The sequence below is a fragment of the Hyperoodon ampullatus genome, assembly GCF_949752795.1.
Source record: "Hyperoodon ampullatus genome assembly, chromosome: 4".
NCBI lineage: Eukaryota > Metazoa > Chordata > Mammalia > Artiodactyla > Ziphiidae > Hyperoodon > Hyperoodon ampullatus.
Window position 1 is genome coordinate 67,365,546 of NC_136917.1, and position 25,102 is coordinate 67,390,647.

Sequence of the window (25,102 nt, forward strand, 5' to 3'; positions counted from 1 at the left end):
GGTATTTAAATAGAACATCTGTAGCTGTCCAAATAAGGTGAAGCCAAAAAACGTACACATACTGTGCTTCAGGCTGCGTTCACACTGTGTTGCCCTTCAACCTTAAGCAATAAACACTACATGGACAGAAAAACACTCTTAATTTTACTAGTATCATTTCGATAAATATTCAGTCAAGAAATATTGCAGTACCTGAAAAAAATCATAGGAAAGTTTAATGCAAAATTGTAAAATAGAATTTAAGTGCACTTGTATTAATTTCAGTATAGCGTGCATGTGTGTAATTAAGTTCAAATAAGATCTTTGCATTCCCTTGTTTCATCAGCAAAATTTCATCAGTATAACGGAGAATGCCACTTCATCCCTGGGCAGGTGCCTCATGACTCTCTAGCACTTGGGGGGTTTTAACGAGGCCTTTGCATTTATTCCTCAGGAAAAGTCACTGCTATTTCAGTTATCTAAGTTAAAGAAAAGAACAGACCCTGATTTTTTTTTCTACATTAATAAAATCATTAATAATTATTATCTAGTAATAGATCTTCCCAAATGACTATCTTTACTGAATATTAATATATTTACTGTAAGGAAAATAAAAGAGCTAAGAACACAATGTAGGAAAATAGCTATAAGAAGGGGTTTGTGAAGGCCAGAGACAATGTTGGAGCAGAGATCAACTCTGAAATGTTGGCCCTGTCAAGATTTTTAACATATAAAAGTGCCATGAATTCCTTTCTAATGAACCTTATGTTATTAAGGTTACATGTTTTAGTCAAGGAAAGTGCCATATTCATCACAATATTAAGCAATGTTATTTTTTCTGAAGCCCCTAAAATGTCTTCACTAAAAGAGAGTGTTACCATGTAAGAAACCCCATTACCAAGGCAAAGGCTATATGGCCTCTCGGCAATCAGTTCCAAATAATGGTAACAATTTACAATTGCTTTCAAATCAATTTTGATGCAAATTTTAGTGTTTCTGTGTGAAAAAAGAAAATCAAAGTGTAGAACGGTATGTACAAAGTGTTGCATTTTTTGTATAAAGAGTGAAAAAATAAATACATGTCTTTTCTGCTTATGAAACTTTAGCCAAGCATGCACACAGACATACATACACCTAAAATGGTGGTCATGTGCAGCTGAGGGAAGATTTGAGTGAATAGAGAGTGAGACTGATAGCTGTAGACATTTAAAATTTTTCTTTGATTTTGGAACTAGGTAAATATATTACCTATTTACAAAATGAAATTTTAAAAATATGCCTTCGTAAGAGCTTCTTGTACAGATTTTCATTTTTTCTTACATTTCTTGAATGAGATTACATTTTTCTACAAACTGGGCACCATTGATTCAGTTTTGAGAAAGAATGATATAAGAAATTAAATGACATTTTCCTAGGTGTTTTATAAATTACAGTATTATTTTTGTAAAATTAATTTTATATTTATAATTTCCGCATTTACTTTTGTATCTTTGAGCTGTCTACCAATCCATATTAAAAGCTGTTTCTGACCTGTTCTTGGTTCAGTTTGATCACAAAGCTAATGAGATCGAAGAGGAATACTTCCCCTGGATTGTAAATTACTGACTTAAAAACTGCTCATTTTAATCACTTAATGAAGGCTAGGACTTAAAGCCTACTGATACAAATATCATGCCCATAATTCCATATTAACTTTTCCAGCCTGTGTAGCAAGCATGTTTTGGTGAGTATGACCATTAAGAAATACATCAAATATGACTGACTAAAAGGAAACAACACAAATTTTTCAGTGTTTTTGAAAAAGAATATTGTTATACCTGTGTTTTATTATAAATAACCAGGTTCTGTCATATTTTATCTTCTTGCCAGCAAATGAAGGACATTGTTTCATAAAGCTTCTAAAAGGTACATGAATATTTAATTAAATCATATTTCCTTGAGAAAATAAAATTCATTCGCATTTATAGCAGACAGTTTTGAGGAGCAGATAACTGTCATAAGACCAGGGTAGCCAGTACCGGTTGCTTGTGGAACAAACTCCTCAATTTTTAAAACTTTTTTTTAAAAAATAAACATACAATCATAAGTGTTCATATCCTTTAAAAATTCTAAAGATGAAGAAAATTACTGTCTATATATTTAAGTCCTTGTATAAATTACAAAACTCAAGTTTATGTTACAGAGTCCCTTCCCCATAGGAAGCATAAAGCACTTTTGTGGTACCTTTCACCAGTAAATATTTGTATCACATTGAATTTGACAAACGAAAGAAAAGTCGATATTGCATCTTTAAGCCCCAAGAGAACATTCTTCTAAGCTGTCTCTCATGATGAATGAGCTTCAAAAGTCATTTGATTGCCACAATTTAACTCAATCTCAATCTCAAAGATATGTAAAAGTAATATACCTATTGACTTCAGTAGAAATCTGAAATATCAGTGAACCGCAGACTCTTCTTGTTTGAGGTCAACAAACACCCTTTGGAAGACAACCAAGAGTAGTTTAAGACCAGGACAACAAAATAAAATTATAACAATAATAATTATAATAATAAAAATAACAATAATAAAATAAAAATAACAACAACCAACAATGAGGTAAACTCCCCTTTAAAAAGGCAATATGTGTTGCCTGGACTGTCAGGAGAGAGTTCGATTGTACCTGACACCCAAATGTTTTTCCAACCACAGTTCAGCCAGTTGCACAGTTGAGGCAAAAGTACTTGCCTTGGATCCTAAGCACATCTTATACTGCTTAGGATCCAAGTTAGGGTCACAATGAACTGGATGGAAAATATGCACCACTCCTACTTCTTGACTTCTGAAGGGCCTTAAGCCAGATCGAATAACTTTATTGTAGAGATCTACATCTTCCAGTCCCCAGCCTTGTATTGAGGTATCAAATCCACCTGCACCCAGAAGATCACTTTTATAAATACAGGTAATTCCATATCCATAGTCTCTCCAAAATCCAGTCTTCTTTGAGAAGACAAAGTCATTATCAGTGGGAGGACTTCCCCCATTGGTTACCTTTGGGTCATACTGGCTAAAGATGATGGGATAGTACACCTGTTGTCCCTGAATTGTATTGTCTCTACATCGTTGGAGAAAGTCTCCTCTGAAGATCAAGTCAACATCACAAAATAGCAGCAAAGTATCATTGTCAAACTGGGAAGATCCCATTTCAAGACCAAGACCTCTGGAAAACTCTCCCTTCATGGGGATCAGGGTCATTTCTGCTTTAGGGTACTTGTTTTGATATTCTTGTATCAGCTCAATATGCTTGCTGGAATCTTGGCCAGAATCCCTACTGAAAAGGATGATGACCAGCTTTACATTCTGCTTTGGGATAAGACAAGTGTTTTCAAAGTTCTCCATGAATCTCAAGAAAATGTCATACCTTCCAATGAGAGGGACAAGGACATGTATTTTCTTTTCATTGTGCCCTCCCATTTCTTTGGCACCTTGAAAAGAAGATAATATCTTTAAAGAATTAGATATAAAGGAGAATGACTGAGTGTCACTGTTAATACTCTCTACAAGACTGTTGACATCTAGCTCTTCAGTTTCTCTGAAGAAAGGCTTGCTGAACAACTGCTGAAGATAGGCATGACGTCTTACTGGCACAGTCAGTTTCCTCCCCTTGTGTCTTTTGTATAAGAGGAGTAAATCCAAAATGTATTCCACCCCATGCAGGGGATCAACCCTGCGGTAGCCATACTGAATTTCCTTGAAGTCAATGAGCCGTCCTCTACTCTTGGCATTCTCATTGATCATCTCCATCACCTGTAGGATGGTGTCATCCAGCGCTGTTCTCAGGATGCTGCTGATGCTCTGTCGGGGAGGCTGGTTCTCAGATGCTGAGTAAAGGAGCTTCCCTGTCAGGAACTCCCATTCTATCACTTCATCTCTCTCCCGAGGCTGGAAGTGGTTGAAAGAAGGCATCACTCCCAGCTGCTGGTCCTCTTTGCTCACTTCGCTGTTACTGAGCTTGCTCATCAGAGCGCTCTCCCGGTGGAGCTGGATGGTGCGGTAGCGAAGTTCAGAAATTTTGCGGCTAAGCATGTAATTATGAAGCCTGTATTGGTAGGCAGGCCTTTTGTTTGGATGAAGTGTTATGGCTGCATGGATTTTGCTGTTGTGAAGGTCTTGGATATAACCCTTCCGATTGTGTTCATAATTTTCATGGAACAGCTGCTGCATCTGAAAAGTAGAAGGAAATCAAGATGTTAGAATAAGTTTAAAATATCAAAGAAAACAAGAATTGGCTACATCCATAACCCCATAATGAATCATTGTGAGGGTGAGACAGGTGGGTAGAGCATGGATTTTCCAAAATAGGGGTTCACTCTGAGGAGTAAACCAATGCCCTGTTTCTTGGAATGGTAATATCAGCCCTAGAGGAGACCTACATTTTACTTAGCATCCTGATATACCATCTTTACAGAGTAAGTTCTTGGTAAGGTAATTTGGAACAGAAATTATATTGATCTACACTGCCTATTTAAAGGATCATACTCAAAATGCCTGACATCCTTATAAGCCAGAAAATCTCTCTGCTAATCTAGAAAAAGCTCACAACCTCAGGCAGGAACAAAAATGAGATCACACTTCAAACTGCCAGCTGTCTCCTCTGCCAGTCAATAAAGAAACCTCCATCACACCCATTCAAGATAAGTACCAATGGAAGAGGAGAGGCAGTAGAGGAAGAGGAGGGGGAGGAGAGCCAGCAGCAGCAGCAGCATGAGATATCTGCAAATACATTGATTAAAAGGAGGAAAGGAATATTGCAAACTTAAGAATACATATCCAAAGCAGGAAAACCATAGACAAAATTAAAAAATTAAGGACAATACACTCCTCCCTCCCCTCTCAAAAAGAACTCAAGGAATAGATAAATGAGCTAAGTAAGATAAATAAAACCACTGATACTCACATTATAAGAAGTATAAAAAGAGATTTGTGGAAAACATAGAAAGAAGGGATTTGAGAAAATATAGCAAAATAATAGAAGTTTTAAATATAGGTTAAAAGTATGGGCATATATATCTATATGCATACACACATATAAATGTATATATTTGATATATATTTAAAAGTTTGTATAAAAGTTTGGATATATATACATACAATAAATAAAATTTTGTTAAAATTTGGGTATATAATACATCTGGATATATAGTAAAGGAATACAAATATGTACATAAAATATGTCTGAGGGACATATTTCCCTTAAAATAAAGGAAGGTGTATATCTATGTGCAATTAGGCCAAGCGAAAAAAAAAAAAGCAAAATAAACAAACAAAACCCAATCTGGCTGTAAAGTCAGAAAAGAAGGAATCTTGCCACAACATTCTCTATAGCAACATTCAATGATGAAAACAATAGAGCACAGCCCAGGAAGACCCCAAGGAAGCAAATTAATGATTCATATTATACTCAGCCAACCTAGAGCTCAAGTTTTATTGTGAAAAATAAACAGCTCCTAACACGTACGAATGTGTGGCATATCTGTGGTGATAAATTCTCTGACACTCCTCCAATCTAGATGTGGGGGCTATGTCCCTTTCTTTTGTTACGACTTTAATAAACTACAGTAGAAGTGACACTCTGCCACTTTTCAGACTGGCAGCTGCCACTTGTCTTGTTGAACTCCCACTCTACAGAAGCCACTAAGTAAAAAGTCTGAGTTAGTTAGTTAGATTCCTTGTTGCTGGCCAGAACCTCCAGTAAAATGTGGTATAGCAGATATGTTCTTGTTTCAGTCTCAGCATCAGGAAAGAAGATGTCAACATGGCTCTTTAACACATCAAGGAAGTTCATTTCTATTTCTAGTTTGCTAAGATTTTTACCATGAGTGAATTTTGAAGCTGATCAAATATTTTTTTCTGCATCCATTGAGAAGTTTATGTGATGCTTTTTTTTCTGTTAACATGGTGAATTGCATTGATTCATTTTCTAATATTAAACAACCTTTGTATTCCTTGAATAAACCCAACATGATCTTGATATTCATCCTCTTTATATATCACTGGAATATATTTGCAAATATTTTGTTTAGGAATTACTGTGAGAATCCAATTCTCCCCAATTTGATATCCCCAAATTGATATATAGATTCAAGGCAATTCCAGTACAAACCCCACCATTTTAAAAAATAATATGTTGCTGCTGATATTAACAGGTTGATTCTAAAATTTATGTAGAAATGAAGTCAAGGATATTCAAGATAATCTTAAAAAAAGGTACACTGCAGATCAAAAGTTACAGAAATTTAGATAGTATGATATTGGTACAAGGATAAACAAATAGAAGAAAGGACCAAAATAGTCCATAAGGAAACCTACACATGACATATGATTTATGACTTATGACACATAGTGGAGAGTGGAGGAAAGGTGGTCTTTTCAGTAATATATATTCATATGGAAAAATGTAAAAGCTGACCCCTACATCCCACAATAAAAAAATCCGTCCCAGATGCACTGGTGATATAAAAATGAAAGGTTAAATTTTTTTTTCTAAAAGTTAACACTAGAAAATATCTGCTTGTGTTTTGGTTAGGTGAATTTTCTTAAATAGGACACAAGGTACTTATCATAAAAATAGACTGGTAAACTGGACTACATTAAAATTAAGAACTCTATTTCTCGTAAACACCATTAAGAGATTATAAAAAGGTAAACTACAGAGTGGGAGAATATAGTTTTAATAGATCTTACCAAAAAGGACTAATACCCAGAATATATAATGAACTTATAAAAATTAATAGGGAAGGACAAACCCAGTTTAAAAATGGAAAAAGAATCTTGAATGGGCACTTCACAAAAGACAATATGTAAAAGCCTGATAAACATACACAAACATTCTCATAAACATAGAATGTCTCATAAACAGTCTCGTAAACATACACATACATTCTCTAGTTCATTCATCACCAGGGTAATGTAATTTAAAGTCACAATGTGATTTTAATCTACGAAAATGGTTAATGACTGATAATGCATTGTGAAAGTAGCAGATCTGGAACTCTCATACACAGCTGGTGAGAATGTAACTTGGTTCAACCACTGTGGAAACTTGTATTGACCAAAATGACCATATACGTTCCCTGTGACTCAGTAATTCTACTCTTAGCTACATGCCCAACACACATACATACATACGTATATCTAAAAATACATACATGTATATATACATACATTTTCATAGCAACATTATTCATAATACCCCCCAAACTGAAAGCAACCCTAATGTACATCGAGAGTAGAATAGATAAATAAAAATAATGGAAAAAATGTCAATTAAAATAAATGAAATACTACTACTCACAACAACATGAACAAATCTCACAAATCACAAACAAGTGAAAGAAACCATATACAAAAGAATACATTTTGTGTGATTCTATTCATATGAAATTCAGAAACAGGTAAAGCTAACGTATGCTGTTAGCTGTAAGAACAGTGAGCAAAAATCAAGAAAGTGGGCAGGGAGCTCTGGAGGGCTGGTAATATTCTATTTGTTGACGTAGGTTGTGGTTACACATATACATTTAATTTGTGAACATTCACTGAACTGTTACTTAAGATATGTTTGTTATACTACAATTAATAAATGACTTTTAAAAATATGCATATACATGCATGTGGAGTTAGGTAGGTTTTTCTGATATGTATGTATATAAATGTGTGTGGATATACGAGGAGAGAGAGAGAGAATATGAATATCAGAGAAGTTTTCATAGAGAAGATGACCTAAAAGGTATAAGACCAATACCATGGCAGATTCTTTATCTCCAGTATTTCACCTGGTTCTTATTCTATACTCAGAGAGATTTTCAAATCAACATCATCTGACCTTGAAGAATATAACCCTAGATATTTTGAGATGGATTTTGGACTTGATTCAAGACACAGTAGTTCAGTTACATCCAGTATTTTTTTTCTAAAAACACAAGCCAATTTTTATTTGAAACTTTGATGTTAAATCAAATCCATATAAGCGGGCTGTTATACCTCCATTTTTGTATTATTTTTAAAAAAATTTTATTGGCGTATGGTTACTTTACAATATTGTGTTAGCCTCCACTGCACAACAAAATGAATCAGCCATGTATTATTTTTTTTCCCTGAATTTGCTTCAATATTTTACTTTATGCAATTTTTCCATGGATATTTTTTGGTATGCAACAAGATTAAAAAAATCTAATTGCATATAGAATACTAATTATACCACCTCTAAAAAGTACTGGCTCTCTGAAACTATTCTTTCTTGAGGCCTGCTTTATATTACTCAGAAAAGGGAACATGCTAAATTAAATAGGAAACATTGCTCAGAGACAGACTGTTAAATTGTAGATTTACCTAGCTCCTTCAGTGATACTGAAGTGATTAATACTGCACAACTTGATAAAGGTGACATTTGTTATAGAAGAAAATATATCTTAGAATTAAAATGTTTAACTAACTTGCACCACTCACATCATTACAACCCAAGTTGCCTATATAGTGATTATTTTTCTAGTGTATTCCTTTGCAGAAATATTACAAGCAGACAAAGTCAGGGAGGGGGGCAATCCTTAAAAATAGCACATTCACACATACTCTAGGTGGTGAGGTAATGATTAGAACATCGTGAATTTATGTCATGTTTTCCATTAAGAAGCATAGAGGATATCCGTATTTTCTGTCTGTATGTAGGGAGGACCAAACTATGCAGAACGGACAGGAGAATGAAATTAGCCAGATATGAACTTGAGTACTGGCTCCACCATTATCTTTTTTGAATTTTCTTTTATTTATTTTTTTAAACAGCAGGTTCTTATTAGTTATCTATTGTACACATATTAGTGTATATATGTCAATCCCAATCTCTCAATTCATCAGACCACTATAACCCTGCGCTGCCACTTTCCCCCCTTGGTGTCCGTACTTTTGTTCTGTACATCTGTGTCTCAATTTCTACCCTGCAAACCGGTTCATCTGTATCATTTTTCTAGGTTCCACATATATGCGTTAATATACGAAATTTGTTTTTCTCTTTCTGACTTACTTCATTCTGTATGACAGTCTCTAGATCCATCCACATCTCTGCAAATGACAGAACTTCATTCCTTTTTATGCCTGAGTACTATTCCATTGTATACATGTAGCACATCTTCTTCATCCATTCATCTGTCGATAAGCATTTAGGTTGCTTCCATGACCTGGCTATTGTAAATAGTGCAGCAATGAATACTGGGGTGCATGTGTCTTTTTGAATTATGGTTTTCTCTGGGTATATGCCCAGTAGTGGGATTGCTGGGTCATATGGTAGTTCTATTTTTAGATTTTTAAGGAACCTCCATACTGTTCTCCATAGTGGCTGTATCAATTTACATTCCCACCAACAGTGCAAGAAGGTTTCCTTTTCTCCACACCCTCTCCAGCATTTGTTGTTTGTAGATTTTCTGATGATGCCCATTCTAACTGGTGCGAGGTGATAACTCGTAGTTTTGATTTGCATTTCTCTAATGATTAGTGATGTTGAGCATCCTTTCATGTGTTTGTTGGCAGTCTGTATATCTTCTTTGGAAAAATGTCTATTTAGGTCTCCTTCCTATTTTTGGTTGGGCTTGTTTTTTTAATATTGAGCTGCATGAACTGTTTATATATTTTGGAGATTAATCCTTTCTCCATTGATTCATTTGCAAATGTTTTCTCCCATTCTGAGGGTTGTCTTTTCGTCTTGTTTGTAGCTTCCTTTGCTTTGCAAAAGCTTTTAAGTTTCATTAGGTCCCATGTGTTTATTTTTGTTTTTATTTCCATTACTCTAGGAGGTGGGTCAAAAAAGATCTTGCTGTGATTTATGTGATTTCTTCTTACGTTTTATAGTGTCTGGTCTTACATTTAGGTCTCTAATCCATTTTGAGTTTATTTTTGTGTATGGTGTTAGGGAGTGTTGTAATTTCATTCTTTTACATGTGGCTGTCCAGTTTTCCCAGCACCACTCATTGAAGAGACTGTCTTTTCTCCATTATATATCTTTGCCTACTTTGTCATAGATTAGTTGACCATAGGTGCATGGGTTTAATCTCTGGGCTTACTATCGTGTTCCATTGATCTACATTTCTGTTTTTGTGCCAGTACCATATTGCCTTGATTACTGTACTTTTGTAGTATAGTCTGAAGTCAGGGAGCCTGATTCCTCCAGCTCCGTTTTTTCCCCTCAAGACTGCTTTAGCTATTCGGGGTCTTCTGCGTCTCAATACAAATTTTAAGTTTTTTTGTTCTAGTTCTGTAAAAAATGCCACTGGTAATTTGATAGGGATTGTGTTGCATCTGTAGATTGCTTTGGGTAGTGTAGTCATTTTCACAATATTGATTCTTCCAATCCAAGAATATGGTATATCTCTCCATCTGTTTGTGTCATCTTTGATTTCTTTCCTCAGTGTCTTATAGTTTTCTGAGTACAGGTCTTTTACCTCCTTAGGTAGGTTTATTCCTAGGTATTTTATTCTTTTTGTTGCAATGGTGAATGGGATTGTTTCTTTATTTCTCTTTCTGATCTTTCCTTGTTAGTGTATAGGAATGAAAGAGATTTTTGTGAATTAATTTTGTATCCTGCAACTTTACCAAATTCATTGACTAGCTCTAGTAGTTTTCTGGTGGCATCTTTAGGATTCTCTATGTACAGTATCACGTCATCTGCAAACAGTGACAGTTTTACTTCTTCTTTTCCAATTTGTATTCCTTTTATTTCTTTTTCTTCTCTGATTGCTGGGGCTAGGACTTCCAAAACTATGTTGAATAATAGTGGCAAGAGTGGACATCCTTGTCTTGTTCCTGGTCTTAGAGGAAATGCTTTCAGTTTTTCACCACTGAGAATGATGTTTGCTGTGGGTTTGTTGTATATGGCCTTTATTACGTTAAGGTAAGTTCCCTCTATGCCCACTTTCTGGAGAGTTTTTATCATAAATGGGTGTTGAATTTTGTCAAAAGCTTTCTCTGCATCTATTGAGATGATCATATGGCTTTTCTTCTTCAATTTATTAATATGGTGTATCACACTGACTGATTTGCATATACTGCAGAATCCTTGCATTCCTGGGATAAATCCCCCTTGATCATGGGGTATGATCCTTTTAATGTGTTGTTGGATGCTGTTTGCTAGTATTTTGTTGAGGATTTTTGCATCTATGTTCATAAGTGATATTGGCCTGTAATTTTCTTTTATTGTAGTATCTCCGTGTGGTTTTGGTATCAGGGTGATGGTGGCCTCTTAGAATGAGTTTGGGAGTGTTCCTTCCTCTGCAATTTTTTGGAAGAGTTTGAGAAGGACGGGTGTTAGCTCTTCTCTAAATGTTTGATAGAATTCACCTATGAAGCCATCTAGCCCTGGACTTTTGTTTGTTGGAAGATTTTTAATCACAGTTTCCATTTCATTACTTGTGATTGGTCTGTTCGTATTTTCTATTTCTTCCTGGTTCAGTCTTGGAAGGTTATACATTTCTAAGAATTTGTCCATTTCTTCCAGGTAGTCCATTTTATTGGCATAGAGTTGCTTGTAGTAGTCTCTTAGGATGCTATATCTTTCTGCGGTGTCTGTTGTAACCTCTCCTCTTTCATCTCTAATTTTATTGATTTGAGTCCTTTCCCTCTTTTTCTTGATGAGTCTGGCTAAAGGTTTATCAAGTTTGTTTATCTTCTCAAAGAACCAGCTTTTAGTTTTATTGATCTTTGCTATTGTTTTCTCTGTTTCTATTTCATTTATTTCTGCTCTGATCTTTATGATTTCTTTCCTTCTACTAACTGTGGGTTTTATTTGTTCTTCTTTCTCTAGTTCCTTTAGCTGTAAGGTTAGATTGTTTATTTGAGCTGTTGTTTCTTGAGGTAGGCTTGTATTGCTATAAACTTCCCTCTTAGAACTGCTTTTGCTGCATCCCATAGGTTTTGCATTGTCGTGTTTTTGTTGTAAATTGTCTCTAGGTATTTTTTGATTTCCTCTTTGATTTCTTCAATGATCTCTTGGTTATTTAGTAATGTATTATTTAGTCTCCATGTTTTTGTGTTTTTTACGTTTTTTTCCATGTAATTGGTTTCTAATCTCATAGCGTTGTGGTCGGAAAAGATGCTTGATATGATTTCAATTTTCTTAAATTTACCAAGGCTTGATTTGTGACCCAAAATGTGATCTATCCCGGAGAATGTTCCGTGTGCACTTGAGAAGAAAGTGTAATCTGCTGTTTTGGGATTGAATGTCCTATAAATATCAATTAAATCTATCTGGTCTATTGTGTCATTTAAAGCTTGTGCTTCCTTATTAATTTTCTGTGTGGATGATCTGTCCATTAGTGTAAGTGAGGTGTTAAAGTCCCCCACTATTATTGTGTTACTGTCGATTTCCTCTTTTACAGTTGTTAGCAATTGCCTTATGTATTGAGGTGCTCCTATGTTGGGTGCATATATATTTATAACTGTTATATCTTCTTCTTGGTTTGATCCCTTGATCATTATGTAGTGTCCTTGGCTCCACCATTTCTAAGCCATTTCCTAGTCAATCTGTGTAAATCCCAGTCTCCTAATTTATAAAAGGGAAAATGCCAACCATCTCAATGTATATTAAAATGTTGCTCAATAGGACAAAAAATATATATATATACACACATATGTATATTTATACACATACAGTGCTTAACATAGTGTCTGGTATATAGAAAACAGTCCAAAAAAAGGATTTGCCAGCCTCCTCCCAAGACTGCTCTTTTTAGCTAGGAGTTTTCAGAGGATGAGAGCAGCACCCTCTAGGCTTGCTTCATCTTTGCTCACTTCTGGAAATGCTTGGGAACAGTTATAATTTGGCCACATACACTCACTGCTTCAATGTATCTAACATGCCATTAGGCACCTTCTCCTAACAAAAGTCCTCAACATTTTACTACCAGAAAGATAAATTATTGTGGGGGTTTCAGGAAACAAAGGTTCAAGAGCGTTAAGTGATTTAACCAAGGGTTGACTGAGAATAATGAGGTTATGAGTAAAACTAGAATAAGCAGTCAGTTTTGCTACTTATCACACTAAATTTTTAATGTAGCAAAATTGTTTTAAGAAAAAGTATAAAATACACATTTTAAATTATATTAGCTTGTTTGAAATAATTCAGGGCTTCATTTCCCTTACAGAATTTTCAATTGATCTCATGGTACCTCCAGAGCCTTATACTGAAAGGAAAAATCATTTCACACTAACAAAATCACGATGGCAATGACATCAATATGTCCTGACTGACCCCAGTGTTTTAAGTGTATCACTCAAAATCTCACCCTCTGAGAAGGAAATTATCTGAGAAGTTATAGAAAAATCTATTATAAAAATCAGAGAGTAGAAGAATAAATGCCAAGATACAGCTGTATGTTATTATTAATCTACTACATTAAATTTCCATTTCTTTTAGATTTATTAATGATAACACAGCATATGGGAAAACTGGACAGCTACATGTAAAAGAATGAAATTAGATCACTCCCTAAAACCATACACAAAAATAAACTCAAAATGGGTTAAAGACCTAAATGTAAGTCCAGGCACTATAAAACTCTTAGAGGAAAACATAGGCAGAACACTCTATGACATAAATCACAGCAAGACCCTTTTTGATCCATGTCCTAGAGAAATGGAAATAAAAACAAAAATAAATGGGACCTAGTGAAACTTAAAAGCTTTTGCACAGCAAAGGAAACCATAAACAAGATGAAAAGAAAACCCTCAGAATGGGAGAAAATATTTGCAAATGAAGCAACTGACAAAGGATTAATTTCCAAAATACACAAGCAGCTCATGCAGCTCAATGTCAAAAAAACAAACAACCCAATCCAAAAATGGGCAGAAGACCTAAATAGACATTTCTCCAAAGAAGATATACAGATTGCCAACAAACACGTGAAAGGATGCTCAATATCACTAAACATTAGAGAAATGCAAATCAAAACTACAATGAGGTATCACCTCACACCGGTCAGAATGGCCATCATCAAAAAATCTACAAACAATAAATGCTGGAGAGGATGTGGAGAAAAGGGAACCCTCTTGCACTGTTGGTGGGAATGTAAATTGATACAGCCACTATGGAGAGCAGTATGGAGATTACTTAAAAATCTAAAAATAGAACTACCATATGACCCAGCAATCTCATTACTGGACATATACCCTGAGAAAACCATAATTCAAAAAGAGTCATGTACCACAATGTTCATTGCTGCACTATTTACAATAGCCAGGACATGGAAGCAACCTAAGTGTCCATCGACAGATGAATAGATAAAGAAGATGTGGCACATATATACAATGGAATATTACTCAGCCATAAAAAGAAATGAAATTGCGTTTTTTTGTAGTGAGGTGGATGGACCTAGAGACTCTCCTACAGTGTGAAGTTAGTGAGAAAGAGGAAAACAAATACCGTATGCTAACACATATATATGGAATCTAAAAAAAAAAAAAAAAAGGTTCTGAAGAACCTAGGGGCAGGACAGGAGTAAAGACACAGATGTAGAGAATGGACTTGAGGACACAGGGAGGGGAAAGGGTAAGCTGGGACGAAGTGAGAGAGTGGCATGGACATATATACACTACCAAATGTAAAACAGATAGCTAGTAGGAAGCAGCCACATAGCACAGGGAGATCAGCTCAGTGCTTTGTGTCCACCTAGAGGGGTGGGATAGGGAGGGTGGGAGGGAGACGCAAGAGGGAAGAGATATGGGGATATATGTATAGCTGATTCACTTTGTTATACAGCAGAAACTAACACACCATTGTAAAGCAATTATACTCCAATAAAGGTGTGAAAAAATAATGATAACATAGCATAGATAATTTCCTGAATGATCATAGCTATGTAAATAAAGGACTTCATTTCAACAATTAAAATGTTGAAAGAAATACTACGAAGTTGACAGCAAACAGGGACAAGGTAACTTCTGGAGCATTGCAAAGCTCGTAAAAGTAGCAAAAGGCCAAGCAGAGCTCTGTCAGTGGCAAAAGGGTTCAAGGACAGTAGACCTAAGAAATAACCAAGAAAAATATACTGCCTGACAGTGCAGGCCATAAAACCTATTTTATATATACAGCTGTGGGTGCAGAAACTGAGGTGATCTGTGCCGGCAGAACAAGCCCCTCCTGGAATTATTTTGTTTCAGAGAAGTAGAAGAAAAGTAGAAGAGACAGAGCTACAGAAAGTAAAGAATTAAACAGTTAAACCATGTCTTTATGAAGTAGCTTTAACCTGAGGCAGCAGAGAACCCAATGCCTTTTCTTTGTGGAAATCAGAAAGCTTAGAATGGTAACAAACATCTGTGCCAAAATATATCTATGGTGAAGGGCTTGTCCAGGGAAGAGTACTGATAAGTTTTCCAGAGATAAGTATGTTTTCTAAAAAAGGGATATAGTACAGCACTAACACAAAGTTTCTGTAAGAAAAAAAGACTAGATGAAAATCAGCCCCACACCCCCGCAGAAAAGAAGCCATGAAATTGAGGAAAACATTAAATGACTGTTCTAAAAAACATAAGAAGCATTTTCCTCTCTCTTGGGAAACAACAAAGTAGAAATATAAGATCTCAGGAATGTGATGGTACAGATGAAATGGCAGTTCACAGAACTAAGAAATAAAGAATACAAAATAAACTATCATAGACATGAAAACAAAATCATAAGGAAAATAAAGAATAAACACTGGAAGGCTCAGTTAGGATGGAAGAGATAGAAATTAAGAAAGCTAAAATAAAGAGTTATAATGGTTTAGAGAGAAACAATTCAGGACTCAGAAAAGTTGTTACTTGCTTTTACTACTATTATTATTAGTGTAAGTATTGAATAAATGAGTAAACAAGAATGGTCTTGATTAAGTTTTCCCTAGAAAATAATTCAAATAGGCTCAGTAAAGTCATCATTTAACTTCAGATCATCATCTAAAAACTAAAAGACTGAATTGTCTTCATAAGGTCTCTGCTGAAATGAAGGGGAAATAAGAGACCATGTAATTATTGGAAAGCTTTGTGTTCTTTATTAAGAAAATAATTGCATTAATTTTTCTTTATGAAGGAGAAAATGTCCTTAATTTATTTATATAAAGAAGCTATTTCAATTTATTGCAATGTCTTTTGTTCCTATTATGTCACTTCATTTTTCCTAAAAAGGATTTTCTATTCAATAACTTAGAAAATTCTCTTTGAATCTCTTCCTATATATAAGATTAAGAAGGATTTGGGAAAAGAAGGTATTCTTGTTTGAGGAAGTACAAACCCTATAAACTAGAATAATTTATGAAGGTGAACAAGGAAATAATAAATCATTAAAGAGGTGTAAAATATAATGGTGACTATGTACCTAAGGGTTGGGTAATTTGCCTTGCAAATATTTAAACTCATTTTACTCCCTATGATTTAGTTATACAGTTCTACATAACTAAATGGAGAGTCTTTCTGCCCTTAATGCAAATGCCTAATGATCTGTCTTTTATAAGACCAGTAAATATAAACGTTCTGAGCAAAATAGTAAACTTTTAAATTAACACTATTATTTCCCCTCAATTATTACCTTCAAATATTAACAGTGAAGTTCTTAAACTATGTCCTACTTCTCTGGTAATAATGACACAATGAAAATAGTACCTAATTCTAAATATTAAGGAGAAGAAAGGTTTGGGAAAAATAAATATTCATATATCATTCTATAATTATAGACAGAACGAGAAAATGTTAAAGGGTATATAGTTTGAGTAAGTTTTGAAATTTGAAAGCAAAGATCTAGTTTAAGTATAAGGTATACCCTCCTTCATGTTTGTCACATAAAATTAACAGCATTACATATTTTGCTACTAAGATTTATCAAAATAACAGCACCTTGGAAATAGCCACATGTAATCTACAAACTCTGCTTTAAAAATTCATTGTACACAAGTAATAAAATTGCATGAAATTACACGTGTGTATGCATACACAAATAAACATAAGAAAAACTGGGGAAATTTAAATAAGATCAGTGGAATATATTAATGTCACTATACTGGTTGGGAAACTTCACTACAGTTTTGCAAGATTTTGCATTTGGGGGAAACTGCTTAACGAATCCATGGGATTTCTTTGCATAATTTTTTAACAGCTGTATGTGAATCACTAATTATCTCAAAATAAAAGGTTCAATTAAAAATTACATACAAAAATAAAAAATTGTCTCATTTTTCTTTTTTTTTTTTTTTTTTTTTTTTTTTTTTGTGGTACGCGGGCCTCTCACTGTTGTGGCCTCTCCCGTTGCGGAGCACAGGCTCCGGACGCACAGGCTCAGCAGCCATGGCTCACGGGCCCAGCCGCTCCGCGGCATATGGGATCCTCCCAGACCGGGGCACGAACCCGTATCCCCTGCATCGGCAGGCGGACTCTCAACCACTGCGCCACCAGGGAGGCCCTCATTTTTCTTTTTTTAAGAAATCATCCCCACAGCCTACTTAAAAGAAGGTGTTAAAACTTTTAGTCCAAAGGCTACAGATGTGATTTTGACTTTCTTTAACTGGTAAACTCAGTGTTTTGAATGAATTTGAAAAATGTTAAGTGAGCAGTGCATTTTCCAGTTATTTTCAGTGCCATAAGATTTCTTTATGTTTGTTTTATGAATTTAAGTTGCCTGAGGGCATTTGTGTTCTTGGATATCCCTTTAAAATAAAAAAAAAATTGTGAAATGTCCTTTCCTTTTGAAATCCTGTCACATGCTACAACATAGATGAACCTTGAGGACATTATACTAAGTGAAATAAGCCGGTCACAAAAAGACAAATACCGTATGATTCCACTTATATGAGATATCTAAAGTAGTCAAACTCATAGAAACAGAAAATAAAGTGGCAGTTTCCAGAGGCTGAGGGAGGGGGAAATGAATTGTTCAGTGGGTATAGAGTTTCAGTTTTGCAAGATGAAAAAGTTCTAGAGATTTGTTGCACAACAATGTGAATATAGTTGACATCACTGAACTGTACCCTTAGAAATGATTAAGATGGTTAAAAAAATCTTTCTTTCCCTTTTATTTCACATGAACCTCACCTTTCCTAAAGGGGAACAAATCACAGTGTGGCCAATTAGTATACTTTGTTATAAATGGCTTACTCCAGATTAGTTTCATTCATGGGCATGAGCAAAAAAATCATTCTCTTTGGCTACAGGCTCACATTTTGCACATTATAATTCCTCAGAAAGAAAAGCAAGTCAAGGGCCGACAACGGCAGAGAAGCAATAAAAGAAAGACCGAGCGCTATTGAGGGCACTGAACACAGCATTGAGCTGCGCCTAAGGACAGATCACCCTCAGACTTCCTAGTTTCCTAGGACAGTAGTTTCTTCTCTCATTCACGTAGCTCAGTTATGATTTTGTCACTTGCAACCAAAGGAATCCTGCCAAAACCAATCTGGTGAATGGATATGTTTTAATTTCAGCTCTGTATGATTTGCCTCTGTTTGATTAGCTAGTTTAATCTTGGTTGAGATCCAAACTACAGTCTCATATGGGCAATCTGTACCATTAAAACTGGTATTTTTCTTCCTGTTACATTTAATTTTGTTAGCTATTGTAGTTTAAAAAAAAAAAAAAACCTGTCAGACAACACAGAAAATAGCTTCCAGACACTGTTACATGTGATGAAGTTTTCTCAGCAGTATATATTCCCTACAGTTTAAAAATACTTTCAAAGGAGACCACAGTGTTCCCTGCCACCATCCAGAGGTTGTCAATGGAATATAGTGGTACAAAATAGACCACTATGTCATTGATTACTGTACCAGTTTGGTAGCAAGTGATTGTTCTTTGGTTTTGGAAGATGGCAGGGAAATCCCATGTAAGAACTATTGATAGGCAGGAAGGGAATATGCCAAGTGGAGTCTGTCACTTCAGATCAAAGCTACAAGAAAAACATCACAAAAGATTTATAGATACAGGTGAAATTCCTGATGCATGGAACAAAAATCACAAAACAGGATGTGCTTGATGACTTGAAAAAAAATTAATACTCAATGACCACAAAAGAGCCCCAGTATCTGAACAAAGGAGGCGCATGACCTGAACAATCCTAAAACACCACCCACTCAAAATGAAAACCTTCCTTATATGGACTTTTTCAAATAAAACATCTAAAACTAAATCAATGAATAAATAGCAAGAGTTGAAGATTTCCTGAAAAAAGAACTTCATTTTTCTTTGCCTCAATTCCTTCTCAAAAACAGATAACTAAAATATATGAGTACATGATAAAATCAAATAAAATCCATTTAAAATAAAAAAAAGTACTTTCAGACAACATAGAAAATCATCACATGATATAGATTTCCCAGCAGAGTATATTCTGGACACATGCTATTTTAGGCAAACATCAAAGAGATTTAAAATCAGAAAAAAATCACTAAGTTCATCAGATTTCAGTTTATAATGATATTATGGCATATAATCAATTGTTACTTTAAATAAACCCATATACCTTTATTTTTTTTAAAGATATTTTTGATGCGGACCATTTTGAAAGTCTTTATTGAATTTGTCACAATATTGCTTCTGTTTTATGCTTTGGTTTTTTGTCTGAGAGGCACGTGGGATCTTAGTTCCCTGACCAGGGATTGAACCTGCACTCACCGCATTGGAAGGCGAAGTCTTAACCACTGGACCACCAGTCAAGTTCCCCCATATACCTGAATTAAAATTACCCAGTTAGAAATAAAGTAATTGATAAAAAAATAGAAAACTAATGATAATTGACTTGATTGCATATCAATTTGCCAGATTTAGCCTGACATACCTACATTCAGGCAGTGATCACGTAGATGCTTCCTGATATATAGTTAAGATAACAGCAGATGATTGTTGAAACCTATACAATTCACTTCCCCTGTACATATTTTAAAATCGTTGGTAAATAGTCAAGTAAATTTTTTGCATTCAATATTTCCTTAAACCTTTTATTCTACTCACAATTTCTTACAGCAAATAGGCAAAGAAGAATTTGAAGAAATTTTCAAGTTGCCACTTTGCAAACCTGCACACATCCTTTTTTCATGTAATACCAATATAATTTAACAATGCCCTTCACTGGTGATTTAATTATCACACCATAACTTTTATTAGACAATGGGAAAGAGAGAGGTTATCACTTCCAAACTAGGTTTTCAAGACCTTTCAAAAACAAAATGTAAAGATAGTAGTTGCCATACAATTTTGAAAGACACTGACACAATTAATGAATGTATCTTTTCCACTGGAGGAAATGTATAGACTATACGATGGAATTGATCATGCATAAAATTACACCTCACTTTCCAATAAAAAAAGAAAATAATCTGCTTTCTAGTTCATGGGTTTTATTCCAGTTATGAAAGCTTTCAAAGCCCAAGCTGATTCCTCTTTAACTATAAAGGTGCTAAAGCTACAGTTAAAGATTTTCTTTGTTGCTGTTGCTGCTGATTTGTTATTTCCATTATCCCCAAATTCAAGCAAGCAATCATTTAACCTCACGAAAGACTGATCATAAGCTTATTAGTTTGAATGAACATAATATTATCCACTAAGGTAGAAGGTATAAGAATGGAGGAAACATGATATTTTGTTAAAAGAATGACATGTACTTCTGTAATTATGAATTTGGGCTACATGACCATTTTTAGTGATCATCATTAATGTTCCTCTAGTGACCTTCAGGGTAATTTGGAGTGCCATTTGCAAGAAGCTAAAATTTGATGACCTCCCAACACAGAAAAGGAGGGCCATCATGCAGTGTTCAGTGTGAACTGGTTTATGTGTAGTTTCTTATGTCAGTAGGTCTATGTTTAAATATACTCTGAAATAAAAATAAGACATTATATTCTCAAGACTTAAGAGTGAAAATTTCATATTCATTATGTAGAAAATTGACTTTGGCTGTCAGTACATTACAGAGTACAGTCTTATTGGATAAGTTGGGTAGGAGAACATAGTGCAGTGTCATCTGCATAGCAGATGCTCAGGAAAGCTAGAGGAATACAATTAATATAAACTTTGAACACATGAGGAAGGTAACATATCTATGACAGTATGACTATTTCAGTAACTTTCCCTGACCAAACCTGTCCTGATCTAGTCCTCTCCAGCTTTTTGGCTGCCTCTCTTAATTGCAGAATGAATGACTCATTCACTCATTTAAAAATATCGAGTTTCTAAAATGTATCAGTTACTATGGTACAGCGACAAAAGAAACATGGTCCCTGCCCTCATGGAGTTAACTACTTAATGGGGGAGACAAGCACTAAATATATAAATTTATGAACAGCTGTATAATTTTGACAAGTGCTCATTGCATTAATTATGCCATTTGGTACCCATTGCTTTACTTGACTGTATGCCTTTCTAGGTAACCTGCTCCCAGAGGGTAGCCTGGGAATAATACTTAATAAAATATTTATGATTAATTTTTAATAAATTCACATATTCACCCCAAACTAGTTGGTAACCAAAACAGGGATCAAAACATTTACTGTAAGAACTTTGATTCTCTAATGACAATTTTTCAGCATTCTGAGTTATTTCCCAGGTTTCTGAATGTTTCTCTTTTTTTTTTTTTAGTGTATTTTTTTTAAAGTCTTAATTCAATTTGTTACAAAATTGCTTCTGTTTTATGTTTTGTTTTTTTTGGCTGTGAGGCATGTGGATCTTAGTTCCCTGACCAGGCATCGAACCCACACCCCCAGCATTGGAAGGTAAAGTCTTAACCACTGGACCACCAGGAAGTCCCTGAATATTTAAGTTAGAAAGTGAAATGTAACAGAAGTCTTCACATATCTGTGTTGTACAAGAATTGGCACACATCTTAAAGCTTTTATATCGCACTTAAGTAGTCACAGGCCAGTGCTATAGGACCATGACTGATGTTGGTCATACATCTTTTAACTATTTTCATAATTGATGTCATCACCCAAGCAGAAAGAAAGGTCGAGGACACCCATCTTCATTCCTGCTTTGTGCCACTGGAATGTGAAATGATCGTAGGAGTCCAAACTGATTCTAAATCAGGCTGACCTCTGTCACATTAATAATTTCTGCATAAATAAATGAAGTGCTGCTGAGAGACCACAGTAAACAAGAATGACAGCAAAGCTGGAAGAAGGCCTTTGACACCTGCAGAGAGACAAGACTGTTTTCCATTCAAGAAGCAGGACAAAACTAAGGCTTAGGTAGGAAGTGTTAAAGTGGGTGGAGTTAGGACTGGCTTTGGAGGACATTTCAGTTATTTAAAGGAAAGAAAAAAGAAATATGAACCTCTTCGGCACGTGCCTCTGTCATTCTTTCAGCTTGTGCTCATGCATGTCTCTTTTGGGCCCAGATCCTGGCTCTGGAGTCACAGCCCTAGTTTTGAGATCTGCTCTTCCATTCCCAGTCTGACCCCGGACAAGTTACAACTTCTGGGAAAAGAAGAGCTCTTGGACTGTTGTGTACATTATATAAAACATGCTTAAAACAGTGTCTGGCATCAATGGGTGTCTCTATTATTATTATTTGGTAAACTTCAGATAGTGAAATTTCTGGCACTCTAAAGCAGATTGCAAAGACTTCCCTGCTATATGCTAACATCTAATTTAGTAAGTTACTTGTGATCAGCCTTTAGTTATCCATAAAATGTAAAGATTTTAAGATTGTATATCCTTTACCTGTAAGAAAAGACTTGTACTTTTCGATCAGTTCCCAGATCATCAGGTAAAATCTAGTAGTTCATCAATGGGTGACCAAAATGGCCTTGGCATTCCCTTCAGCTTGACTAAATTGTGGACAGGTTTCCTCCTGACTTAAGGTCCCTTACCTCTCTTCTCTTGGAACATTTACTTTAGAAAACTTGTAATTGTAAATGCCTCCCCTGATCCTTTGAGATGTAAATCTTCTTCCAGCCTCTTGCCGGTTTTGTAACCCAGGACTCTTTCTCAAGGAGCTGGGAACCATCCCTTTGAAATGTAATCATCCAGAAAGACAGATCCTGTCTCCCCTGTCTTTGGGGGAGGGTGGGAGGCTTACTTTCATAAGCACTGATTAGCAAACACAGATGGCCTGATAACACTGACCAATGTCCCTGCTAAAGTCCTCCAGTACTTTTTCATTACCTCACCCCAGCACTTAAAAACTCTCCTGGCCTTGTGTTTCAGAGGTACTTGAATTCAATCTCTCTCCCCTATTGCGACAGTTCTGAACAAAATCTTCCTGCCCTGTTTAACTCCGTCCTGTGTAATTTTTCTTTCAAACAGGTCATAAGCAATACTTGGTGATGCATTGCGCTGATCCACTTAAAACTCTTTGCTCTCATTAGCTTAAAAAAAAGAAAAGAAAGGCTCAAATTAAGATCCTACTCCTTATGGTGTAATCAAGGAGATAAGCAGTGCTTCCTTGCAGGTGATTTTACTAACATTAAAGTTTTATGAAAAATTATGAAGATCCCTAGAGCTAAACACCCAATTAAAATAAAATAAGCATGGCAGGATGTCTATTATAATGTTTTTCTTAGAAGAAAATTCCTAATTATAGCGCTGTCGACTTCTGCATGGGCTCAGTACTGCTGTGGGAATGGAAGGGAATCACAGTTCTAATTAACAGGTAGGTGTTTCCAAGATGGTGCTAAACTAAAAATAAGTAAAGCCTCATCTTTTAAAAGGCAAGTTTTCTGGAAATGAAAACACAATGACTTGAGTCATTTTGAGCTTTCTAATTACACTGATATTTCCTTACTGGAGACTGGGTATACTGCATCTTTGTTTCACATACATCAAGCTGACACAACAGAAAAACATAATTTATATTACAGATTGATAAAATCATTTCATGAAACCCAGTTAATGTCACAGTGCACTCATTAGCTTTAGTAAAAGAGAAAAGGATAATTTGTGTTTCAAGTCTGCACAGTTATCTTTCAAAAGAGGTTAGAAGGAGTTTGTAAAAAAAATTCTTTCTGTCTGAGCAGATAAAATAAATTAAATGACTTATTTTTAGTCCTAAGAGGCAAAGGTAGAATTCCAAGAATACAGATGAGAGTTGAGGAATATAACTATAACTAGTACAATCAATGACTTAAAGAGATGTATTTTGTAAATAAGCAAAACTATATACACTCGAAATCACACTAGCTTTTGGGTTTGTTTTCATGACTGTTTTCAACACTATTCCTCCCAATACTGCAGGGCATTTAAATTACTTTCCACGTAATATTTACAGGGTTATTTTTTAAGAAAACAGATCACTTAAAGTATCACATGAATATTTATAATTTTTAAATACTTTGTAGGGCTAATCTCAGTGGCACATTTATTGTCAAAATACTTCATAAAAAGGTAAATGACTCGGAATCACAATATAATATATGGGTTATAGGACAATTAGTTATTTACAAGGAAAAAATAAATTTAGATCCGTACCTACCTCACATTTATATTGAATACATTATATACATGTATGCATGTACATATGTGTGTATCTCAGATGTATTAAACACCTAAATCCTACTAGCTTCAGCCCTTACAACAAGAAAAAAAATACTGTAAAAGCATGGGGAAAATGTAGGTAAGTAGGTAATTTACATTTTCTAAGCATATGGAGAACTCCTTTTTAAGCAAAAACAAACATATAAACAAAAAATATAAATAAAAATTAGATTGTAATGTTACATTAACTGTAGAATATTCCCATATCAAAAACACTAGAAATAAAATTTTAAAGCAAACATTAAATTGGGAAAGTGATTCTTGCAATAATGATGCCATGTCAAGACTCCATATATCATTAATATATCATTGCTCTCCTTTAACCCTCATCACCAATTTCAATCTCTTTTACCCCCCAACTATCACTTGAATCTTAATTCTCTTCTTTATATCTTCAGGACAGCCACTCTGGCCCAAGATACCGAGAACTTTGTCTGCATATCTGCAACAGTCACCTATCTGACCGTGTCTCATCTGGCCACTCTACAAACAGTTCTCCATGATGCAACATGAGTCATCTTTCCAAGACGCATATATGATCATGTGACTCTCCTTTTCCCCATCAATGACATCCAGTGCTCTTAGAATAATCCACTCCTCTCCAGCTTTCTCTCTTACATCTCA

The 25,102-nt window shown here is 35.1% G+C and overlaps 1 protein-coding gene across 1 annotated transcript in view; it reads right to left on the minus strand.

Moving 5' to 3' along the window:
* Nucleotides 1–2,618: 2,618 nt before the first annotated feature.
* Nucleotides 2,619–25,102, minus strand: part of CHSY3 (chondroitin sulfate synthase 3) — a gene marked incomplete at both ends in the record, with an annotated part of 298,611 nt that continues 276,127 nt past the window's right edge. The window contains one exon of the mRNA XM_079702381.1: nucleotides 2,619–4,181. Within this exon, the coding sequence (XP_079558507.1) occupies nucleotides 2,619–4,181 (1,563 nt within the window). The remainder of the gene's footprint in view (nucleotides 4,182–25,102) is intronic.